Source organism: Nylanderia fulva, unplaced genomic scaffold (genome assembly GCF_048542155.1).
Source record: "Nylanderia fulva isolate GAGA-0341 unplaced genomic scaffold, ASM4854215v1 Scaffold772, whole genome shotgun sequence".
NCBI classification, from domain to species: Eukaryota; Metazoa; Arthropoda; class Insecta; order Hymenoptera; family Formicidae; genus Nylanderia; species Nylanderia fulva.
In genome coordinates, this window is record NW_028190886.1 from 34134 (window position 1) to 45813 (window position 11680).

The following is an 11680-nucleotide window of genomic DNA, read 5'->3' on the forward strand; positions in this document are numbered from 1 at the left end:
AAGACAAATCCCCAAAATTCTCGCTTCGCGCCTTGGCTACGTGTCTCGGATCATTATTGAGCGTCCAGCCACGAGACGAGATAGATCGATACACCTTTTGTTGGAATATCGTCCGCCTCGTTTCTAACACTCTTATTATAATTTGTGATTTGAATAAAAGTATATTAAAACGAATCCGCGAGTGACCATTAACGAAAACTACCGCCTTGGCGTGCGAACCTTCTATACAAGGTTTTACCAACGAGAAACAAAACATTTTGGTCCTTCGAGCCGGATCGTCGCCAAGGACAATTATTGGCATTCCGAATCACGATCGTCGATATGAACACCTCGACATCTTTCGAAGAGCTTTTGGCTCTGCAAACACAGAAGATGAGTTTCGTATCACGGGCGCTCATCAATTACAAGAAGCTGGGGCAAGCCAAAATGACACCTGCGGTGACACGTCAACGTCTCGTCACCTTGAAGGAAGCCTTTGCCACTTGCCAGGAGCTCGACAGTCGAATCGGGCTTCATGCGGACGATGACGACAAAGCATCGCATACCTACTTCACAAAGAATTCGTTTCTGGAATGTGAGGACTGCTACAACGAGGCTGCCGACTACATGGCTGAGGTATTAGAGAGCTACGAATCCCGCATCCCTCCCGCTACATCATCACAAAACGTAAGTGGCTTGCATGATGTTTTCCGACCCGCGTCGCATCTTCCGAGGATCAACCTACCGACCTTCGACGGGAGCATCGACAAGTGGGAAAGCTTTCGCGATAAATTCCAGTCGATGATTCATAATGATCATAGTTTATCAAATGTCGATCGCTTACATTATTTGTGCTCATGTGTAAAAGGGGATGCAAGTAACGCGCTTGACCACCTCGCGGTAACCAATAATAATTTCGACGTCGCGTGGAGAATTCTAGTCTCTCGGTACGACAACAAACGTCGTCTTGTTACAACGCATTTACAATCGCTGTTAAATTTGCCGTTACTGACCACAGAAACCGCTCATGACCTTCGTCAGCTTCGCGACCAAACAAACAAAGCAATCCAAGCGCTTAGAAATCTCAACCGTCCTGTCGAACATTGGGATGATTTGCTTGTTTTGCTCGTCGCGCAAAAACTCGATAAATACTCGCGTAAAGCTTGGGAACTCAAGCTCGGCGATACGGTGGAATATCCGCGTTATAATGAGCTCGATCAATTTCTTGAGTCTCGAATTCGCGCTCTCGAGGCGATCGTACCACTTTCTAAAGAAAAACCATCCTCTACCTCTAAAGGAAAAATTCTTGTGTCGCATACCGCGTCCACCGTTTCGTTCGCATGTCCGTTGTGCAAGGCCAATCACTTATTATACCAATGTTCGACATTTTTAAAGCAAACACCCTCTCAACGTTTCGATTTTATTAAGCAGCGAAAACGATGTTTAAACTGTTTTAGTAGTAAGCATTCCGTCAAAGATTGTTCGAATTCGCGCGTATGCCGCCAGTGTAATAAACGTCATCACACGTTATTACATTTCGATAATTCGACTCCGCCGGTGCAAACGGAGTCACCGCCAGCAACAAGCGCAAATGTAAACGAAGTCGTGTCGCATTTACTATCGAAAACCGTCGCGCCTAATTCTAATATTTTGCTTGCGACTGCCCGGGTGAGAGTCTATTCGCCTGTTGGACGTTTTATAACTGCACGCGCACTTCTGGATCAAGGTTCCGTTTCTACGTTTATTACCGAATCGCTCGCGCAACGTTTACGACTCTCTAAAATAAATCGTTCAATGTTCGTCACCGGCATCAGCGAGATGCAATCCGTTGTCCGTCACGCCGCTCATCTTACAATTACGCCGGCGAATCGCGACGAACCCGCTTATTCAACGACCGCACTCATTCTTCGATTGTTGACAAAATATGTACCGAATCGAATAAGCACGACGGGTACGTGGAACCATGTCGACGGACTCCAATTAGCGGATAGTGACCCCATGAGTACCGACCCGATTGATATGATAATCGGAGCGGATTTATACGGCATGCTCGTACTCGATGGTGTTCGACAAGGTTCCGAAACGGAGCCCACCGCGCAAAATACTACTCTCGGTTGGATTTTGTCCGGGCCAATCGCTTCGTCCCCGACCAATCTTTCGATTTTTGAGACCGCGCATCACGGAGTCGTCCTTGAAGCGTTAGATTTCGACCTTCGTCGTTTCTGGGAGACTGAAGAGGTCCCTCAGACCCAACATCATAGCCCTGACGAGCGCAAGTGTGAAGAGCACTTTCTCGCTACCCATTCCCGCACTCCTCAAGGACGCTATATTGTTAGATTACCGTTTAAAACCGGACCACCACTCTCGTTAGGAGAATCTCGCTTCATTGCCGAATCGAGCCTCTATCGCTTAGAGCGACGTTTCAAACGCAATCCATCTATCGCTTCAGAATATCACGATTTTCTCAAGGAATACGAAAACCTTGGTCATATGATCAAAATTCCACCGACAGAAATTGTCCAACCGGATCAAAGTTATTACATACCGCATCATGCTGTCTTACGTGACAGTAGTGCAACTACTCGACTGCGGGTTGTTTTTAATGCATCCTGCCGTACCACTAACGGAACCTCGTTAAACGATAATATGTTTATCGGACCTAAACTTCAAAAGGATTTGGCCGCTGTCATAATGCAGTGGCGCCAATATCGTTACGTATTTACCGCCGATATCGCCAAAATGTATCGTCAAATTTTAGTTGACTTCCGCGATACTGATTACCAGCGCATTCTATGGCGCTCTTCTCCCAGCGAACCTGTTCGCGACTACCGTCTTCTTACCGTGACGTACGGCACTGCCGCCGCTCCGTATCTCGCTCTTCGAGTGCTAGACCAACTCGCTGAAGATGACGGTGCTCAATTTCCGTTGGCCGTCCCTGTTCTACGTCATCAAACATACGTTGATGATTGCGCGTTCGGAGCCGACGATCATATCCTTGCACGGCAAACACGAGACCAATTAATCGCGCTTCTCGCTAAAGGAGGCTTTCGCCTACGAAAGTGGGCAAGTAATTCTCCAGATCTTTTGTCAGACCTCGATCCTGCCGATCATGGACTAGCCACTCACGAAGTCCTCCAAGACGATGAACACCTTAAAGTGTTAGGAGTTAGTTGGAATCCAAAGCTCGATGCGTTTCAACTTCGCGTATCTCTCCCGTCTTTGCCGGGAAAAACGAAAAGAGCTATTCTCTCGACAATCGCTGGGTTTTTCGATCCGATGGGATGGGCCGCTCCCGTCATCATCGGTGCAAAGATCTTTATGCAACGATTGTGGTCGATCCAATGTCAGTGGGACGACGACATTCCGGGTGAACATTTCGACCACTGGGCAACTTATCATCACCAACTACCGCATCTCGAGACGCTCAGTATTCCGCGTTGGACGACGCACGGATCTCATACTCTGCACAGCGCACTCCATGGCTTTTCCGATGCCTCAACTATGGCTTTCGCAGCCGTTGTTTACCTTCGCTTTGTTAATGTCGACGGCTCAATTAACATCTCTCTTCTCATCGCAAAATCGAAAGTGGCTCCCCTCAAGACGATAAGCGTTCCCCGATTGGAATTGTCGGCGGCGCTCCTTCTCGCTCGGTTAGTTAATTATGTGCGGTCCGCTCTTCAACTTCCGAGTATCGAATGTCACTGTTGGACCGACTCAACCATCACACTCGCTTGGCTAAGTCAGTCTCCATCTCGATGGAAAACTTTCGTTGCCAATCGCGTTTCGATCATTCAGTCCTTGCTGCCTGAAGTTTCTTGGCGTCATGTTCCAACGCAGGACAATCCTGCCGATTGTGCTTCTCGCGGTCTAGCTCCCAATGCTCTCGCAAATTATAATTTATGGTGGTCAGGTCCTTCATGGCTTTGCCAATCTCCAGAATCCTGGCCGACTTGCGAGCTCTCGATACCAGCCGAGACCGCCCTTGAACAGCGTTCTCAACCACCTATTCATTCTTTACATGTAACCCCTAGTTGGGATCTCGCATCACGTTATTCTTCGTGGCCTCGATTGCTCCGAATTACCGCTTATCTTTACCGTTTTCTTTATCGACTCCGATCCTCTAAAAGCGCATCGTCTTCACAAGCGATCCTCCATCCCGAAGAGATCCAGAAAGCCAAACATTACTGGCTCCGAGTTATGCAATCCGAGATGTTTTCCGTTGAAATCTCGACTTTACAACGGCAACTTCCGTTACAAAAAACTAGTTCTTTATCCACACTCAATCCTTATTTAGACGCTGACGGACTTCTTCGCATCAGAGGACGGCTCCGTCATGCTTGCCTTTCAGAAACGACGAAGAATCCGCTCGTATTACGAGCACATCCATTGCTAGTTCTTATTATTCAGCATCATCATCTCAGAACGTTACATGCTGGTCCCCAATTAACACTCGCTTCATTACGTAATGAATTTTGGATCCTCCGATCTCGCGCTACCGTTCGTGCTGTTCTGTATCAGTGCGTACAATGCACTCGTGAGCGCGCTAAAAAACCTGTCGAACTCATGGGCGATCTACCGGAGGCGAGAGTTAACCGTGCCGCTTGCGCATTTATACATACTGGCGTTGATTACGCTGGACCAATCACTGTCCGAACCGCGCCCGGCCGAGGACACAAATCGCAAAAGGCTTACATTGCGCTGTTCATATGTTTAACGACCAAGGCTATGCATTTAGAACTTGTTTCCGATTACAGCTCGCCGACCTTTATTGCAGCGTATCAGCGATTTGTCTCCCGCCGAGGACTACCGCAGTCCATGTACTCAGACAACGGTACAACCTTTCATGGCGCTAATCGAGAATTATCCGAAGCTCACGCGAAAGCAATTCGCGATCCAAGCTTTCGTAATCGTCTCGCTAGCGATGGAACTGCGTGGCAGTTCCTACCCCCGGCCGCACCACATTTCGGCGGACTGTGGGAAGCCGGGGTCAAGAGCGTCAAATACCACATAAAGCGTTGCATCGGCCTCCATACATTAACTTTTGAAGAAATGACCACGTTTCTTTGTCGCATTGAAGCTTGCTTAAACTCTCGTCCAATCGCTCCCGTCTCCGATAATCCTGACGATTATCACGCGTTAACGCCTGGTCATTTCTTGATCGGTACCTCTCTTCTCGCTCCCGCCGAACCAAGCGTGCTTGAATTTAACGAGAATCGATTGTCGCGTTGGCAAATGATTCAACGTCTGACGGAAGAGTTTTGGCGGTCCTGGTCAAGCGATTACTTGCATTCTCTTCAACAACGCCCAAAATGGCGCGTTATCCAGCGACTTGCCAAAGTTGGCCAAATAGTCCTAGTGCGTAATCCCTTGGCTCCGCCCAGCCATTGGGACCTTGGACGAATTGTCGCCTGTCATCCAGGAGAAGATGGCCTGACGCGCGTTGTCACGGTCAAAACCTCCCGTTCTGAATATAAACGACCGATCGTGAAACTATGCTTCTTGCCTGTTGCGATTAATACCGAAGAAGTAAAAGATTCCGTTATGGCGGGCGGAATCTCGTCTTAATATGCGCTAACACCCCGTTCTTTGTTATTGAAGTATCTACGAGATACTGATATTCTTTGTACAGCGTTTATTTCATTATGTCTTTTATTATTGTTAAACCATTTGTACTTTTTCGAATGCCTACATTCGAGGCGGGCGGTATGTTCAGGAATAAGCCTAATCCTAAAGTATAGGTCGTTCAATTCTCCGTTTATATTATCGTTCGACATCTCAGTAATTATTCGCGCCAACGCGGGACAACACGTCAAAAACACATGTGATCCACGTGTTACTCGCCTGTCTTTTCCTTTGCTCGACGCGAATCGCCTGCGCAAATCCCCAAAATTCTCGCTTCGCGCCTTGGCTACGTGTCTCGGATCATTATTGAGCGTCCAGCCACGAGACGAGATAGATCGATACACCTTTTGTTGAAATATCGTCCGCCTCGTTTCTAACACTCTTATTATAATTTGTGATTTGAATAAAAGTATATTAAAACGAATCCGCGAGTGACCATTAACGAAAACTACCGCCTTGGCGTGCGAACCTTCTATACAAGGTTTTACCAACGAGAAACAAAACAGTAGTCAAAGGGCTATAATACAAAAACAGCGCTAAGTATTTTTTGTACATTACATTTTTTTTACTTTTATTTTTACTTTTATTTTTTAATTTAAATTAACACAATCGGTTTGTGTGCAGTGTAACGTTTGATAAGTTTTTTATGTTCCCTTTCCTATCTAAAAGATTCAGTTCGTTTGTGCTTCTCGTACCTTTTTGCTCTCCGTTTCCATCTCTTTGAATTACATCATATTTCGCGCTCCCTCCTTCTTTTTTATCTCTCTCTCTTTCTCTCCCTCTTCCCCTTTCCCCTGTCTCTCCCTTCCCCGTTTCCCTTCCTTCCCTCCTTCTTCCTGTTCTTTCCCTCTCCCGCTGCCTCCCTCTCTCTCTCTCTCTTTCCTGGCCTTTCTTTTGTTCTTGTCTCTCTTCTCCCCGTTTTTCCCCTCCCGCCCTCCTTCTCCCTTTGTCTCCTTCTCCGCCCTTTCTCTCCCTCTTCTCTCTTCTGTTGTCCCCTTCCTTCGTGCCCCTTTTGCTTTGCCTCCTTTTTGCTGCTCCTCTTTTCCCCCTTTTTTCTCGTCTTCTCCCTCTCCTTCTTTCGCGCCCCTTTTTTGCTTTCCCCTCCTTTTTGCTGCTCCTCTTTTCCTTTTTTTTCTCGTCTTCTTCCCCCCCCATCCCGGTTCCGGTTCCGGTCCGCGCGTGCGTGCCCGGTGTGTGCCCGCGTGGCCGGTCTTTGTGCGGCCCGCGTGCGCCCCGGGGTGCGGTGCTTCGGCGCTCCGCGGTGCGCGGGTTGTCGCCCCCCCGCCCCGCGGCGGCGCGCTTGCCCGGCTCGGCGCGGCTCCCGGGGTCCGGCGTTCGCCCGGCGCCCCGTCGGCCCCGGTGCGCCCCCGTGGCCCCGTCGCCCCGTGGCCGCCCGCGCGTCGCGGCGCGTCGGTGTCGGGCGTCGGTGCCGGCCCGTCCCCCGCTCGGGCCTTCCCTCGGGCCCTCCCCTCGCGCGTTGGCGCGCGTTGGCGCCTCGCGTCGGTGCCTCGCCGCCCGCCCGCCGCTCCGCCCGCCCTGCTTCCTGCCGCGCCTCTTCGCGCTCGGCGGCTCGCGCTCCCCTCGCGCTCGGCTGTTCGCGGCCGGGGGCCCCCCGGGCGCTGCGGCCGCCCTCCCCCCCGCCGGCCGGGCGGCCGCGCCGCGTCGCGGCGTTCGGGCCGGCGCGGCGGCGCCGTCTGGGCTGCCTCGCGGCTTTTTTGCCCCGGCCCCCGCGCCGCCGGGGGCGCGGCGGCTCCGGCGGCCCCGGCCCGCCGCCTAAGCCGCCGGCGCCGCCGACCGGCTGCATCGCGCGGTCGGGGGGCTCGCCCCGGAGGAGTTCCGGAGTGACTTTGCAGCGCCGGGCGCCGCAGCCGCTCAACGCGCAGTAGGCGAGGCACATGGCCCCTTCGCTGCCCTTTGGCCCCCAGGAGGGGGCCTGGAGGCGCCGCCCGCCGCGCCTTCGCCCGCGTCGAGCGCCTGGAGCCGCGCGTGTCGCTTTGGGCAAGCAACACGCGTAGAGGGATCCGCAGAGGAGGCGAAGAGGCTGGCCGCCCGGCGGTCCGCGCCCCGCGAGGGGGGCGGGCCGGCGGGCGTCCGGGGCTCCACGCGACCATATAGGACCCGTGCAGGCCATCGGCCCGCAATTCGACTGGCCCGGGAGCAGAGAGAAGCAGCAACACCTTGTTCCGCCCCGGCCTGGGCCCGGGCCGGCCGGTTAACGGACCCGCGTTCGCGCCCTGCCTTGCCCGCGCCGGCGCCGCCAGCCGCGCTCGCCTGGTGTTGCCCGGCCCGGCGGGCCGGCCGGTGCCATGGTGGTCGTTCCCCCCTCGGCCGTGGCGCACCCGCCCCGGCCCGGCTCCTGGCGGGCGGCCGCCGCTCTTTTTTTTCCGAGGCACTGAAGAGGAGCAAGTAGAGCTCGAAACGTTTGTGTAATTATTATGTCAAATTAAGAATTTTCTTCTAAATAATAAAAATAATTTCGTATTGCTCGTTACACATGGCCTTAATTTAATAATTTATCATTGTAATTATAATAGTTTTAAAATGTTTTGTGTAATGTTCTGCATTATTTAATATATAATTAAGGTATACATCAGTGTTTTTTATATTATATCAATCAATATTAAAATTATATATTTATAAATATGTATTTTATGCTAATAATAATAAAAATTATAAAAAAGTTAATTATATTTATAAAATTAATATAATAATAAGTGCAAAGTAACATACAATTTCGTAACATTACATGTTACAGAAATTACACTGATTAATAAAAATAATTGTGAAGAAGTTAATCGGAATACAATTAGAAAATATGGTTGCAAAGTCAATGTAATAGCTATCAGATGTTTTAGTGAAATCAGCAGTGCGCTGTCGAAGGAGATCATAAAATAAATAAGATTATTTTTGCCAAGTTATAGATTTTCTGCCTTAATACTAAATATCATATTTTAAATTATTACTGTGATGAAACCTAGACTAGTGATACCAAAAATTATTGTTACAATTAATTATGTTTAAAAATATTGGAAATTATGTATGAAAAATGTGTCATATTTCATGGTTTTTGAGAGAATGTGGATCATGTGCTGATTTTTTATTCTGAGCATTATAAAGAAGAATGTATACGTGCGTGCGTGCGTGCGTGCGTGCGTGCGTGCGTGCGCGTGCGCGCGTGTGTGTGTGTGTGTGTGTGGTAATACACTTTTTTTTTGGATAGCTAGATAGCGTTTATGTGTTCAAACATGTAACTATTTCACAATCTTTTTATACATTACATTCAAATAACGTTTATTTATTATAAATAAATCACATCCGTGTCTCACCTCATGTAATATATGTATATATATGTATGTTATATAATATATGTATGTTAAGTTTTTAAATTAATTTTTTTTGTCGCAAGTCTTTAATGTTTATATTTTTGTTATTGCAAGTTTTTAATGTCATTATATATTTTAAATACATTATTTTTCAGATATGTTTTAAGATTCTGTAAGATTTTGGAGATATAGTTTTTGACGCGGACTTAACAACTTTTTTTACCTTTTTTAAAATGAAATTTTTTATACATATACAAAACATTTATGAGTTCATTATAAAAAATTCCGAAGAAAACCAAAAAAAGCTTGTTACATAAGATTCACTCTAAAACGATTTTTAATAATTATAAAGTGATAAAGTCAAATTGTATTTGCATTATGATAAGTAATGAACAAACTATCAATACGTTACCTTAAAGAATTGATAATCCTAACTCTTTGATTACTGTGGAATGTGAATGTCCAAAGCTCTTAGGTTATATTTCAGTCAATTAACAATCAAAGAGAATGATAAATTATTAAATTAAGGCCATGTGTAACGAGCAATACGATATTATTTTATTATTGAGAAGAAAATTCTTAATTTGAAATAATAATTATACAAACGTTTCGAGCTCTACTTGCTCCTCTTCAGTGCGCAAAAAAATAGTGATAATAAATAACGATAATAAATAAATACATAAAATTCTAATAAAAAATCCGCAATACATAGTCAATATAAGTTATATAGTTGAGTCATAGTTAAAACGCAAAATATATTTACAATGAATTGAGACCATTAAAATAGTTCAACAAAGTAAGAACCCAATTAGAAGCAGAATGATTCGTCCGGTTATTCATAAAATATATTAGAATTATTAATAAAAACTTGGAGTGACACTTATACATTACTCCAAATGAACCACTTATCGTTATTTGACGAAAGTCCCTCGATCTGGCAATGATTATGTTCATCCTCTCCAAATTATTTGATATTTGTTAACTGACTCTTATTCTCTTATTTATTTCCTTAAAGATTAAATGAATAGGGTAACCATGAAGAGTTTTAAACAATGGTCAGTTTAACAACAATAGAAAAAAAGAAATTGCAGAAGATAATAGCAAGAAAAAATTTTTCGTCATTCCATACATTAATAACATTTCTGAGACAATAGCATCGACAATAAAAAAATCAGATTTCAGAGTAGGATACCGTTGTCTAAATAATCTTAACAAATTAATTAAAGTCCACAAGGACAAAAACGTGCATAACAATAATAATAATGTTGTCTACAAAATTAATTGTAAGGATTGTGAAGCTTCGTATGTTGGGCAAACCAAAAGAAAATTACGCACTAGACTAAAAGAGCATATGCATAATATTAAATTTGATTCCTCCAAGCATTCTGTGGTCTCTGAACATATTATGGATAAAAAACATGCTTTTGATTGGGATAACGTTAAAATACTTGATATTGAATCTAATTATTATAAAAGACTTATCTCGGAAATGATACACATCAAGGAACAAAGGCATGGTATAAATAATAACACAGACACCGAATTGCTTAACAACGCGTATTTCGACATTCTAGAAGAAATATCGAATTTTTAGACTTATGTAAATGTTTATTTTGTGAGATCTGACACCTATTTATTCGACTTTTTAAAAGACTAGACAACAGTCAAGTACTAACAATAAGGCCAACAACAATTAGAAGCATCGTCATCTCAAGTTATTCGGAACAATTTGTAAGCATAAAGGTTCAATATTTTAGTAGTTAGTTTAATTTATAATTTTTAATCTTTTTTTCACATACACATTAGTGGAATCCTATTTTACAATTGAATAAATTCTTTAAATTCAGTTAACAAATATCAAATAATTTGGAGAGGATGAACATAATCATTGCCAGATCGAGGGACTTTCGTCAAATAACGATAAGTGGTTCATTTGGAGTAATGTATAAGTGTCACTCCAAGTTTTTATTAATAATTCTAATATATTTTATGAATAACCGGACGAATCATTCTGCTTCTAATTGGGTTCTTACTTTGTTGAACTATTTTAATGGTCTCAATTCATTGTAAATATATTTTGCGTTTTAACTATGACTCAACTATATAACTTATATTGACTATGTATTGCGGATTTTTTATTAGAATTTTATGTATTTATTTATTATCGTTATTTATTATCACTATTTTTTTGCGCACTGAAGAGGAGCAAGTAGAGCTCGAAACGTTTGTATAATTATTATTTCAAATTAAGAATTTTCTTCTCAATAATAAAATAATATCGTATTGCTCGTTACACATGGCCTTAATTTAATAATTTATCATTGTTTTTATTGTCATACGAGCTTGAGCATTGGTATGTGATGTTTTGATTAGGTATTAATTTTGCATTAACAATCAAAGAGCTTTATCACAATAAGCGTAGACCTATAATATTTAATTACACGCTATGGTTAATAAGTCCAATATCAGAACACGATAAAATGTTTTATTTCCTTTATTAAATTTAATTAATTTATTATTAAGAAATAGAATTGTAATATTTTCAAGTATTCTACAAAGTCAATGATATTTTACAAAAATAATAAAATTTTAATAACTTAAATTGTATATATTTGTTGCACGTAACGTTTTCACCAACAGATTTAGAATATAATCATGTTAAATCATTATATTCCTTATTAATTTGATTGCATAGAAAATATTTAATTATCACGCACATGATTTTATATAATAAACAATTATCTCATCAATATGAA

The 11680-nt window shown here is 44.1% G+C and overlaps 1 protein-coding gene across 1 annotated transcript; it reads left to right on the forward strand.

The window, feature by feature from the left end:
• The first annotated feature begins 321 nt into the window (after positions 1-321).
• On the forward strand, positions 322-5544 carry LOC114937311 (uncharacterized). Its single transcript, XM_029310742.2, has one exon. The coding sequence runs from the start codon at positions 322-324 to the stop codon at positions 5542-5544; it is 5223 nt and encodes a 1740-aa protein (XP_029166575.2).
• Positions 5545-11680: the final 6136 nt, after the last annotated feature.

Bases quoted from the DNA above. Each gene is read 5' to 3' on its own strand.
- LOC114937311 (XM_029310742.2), top strand. From the start codon at position 322: ATGAACACCTCGACATCTTTCGAAGAGCTTTTGGCTCTGCAAACACAG.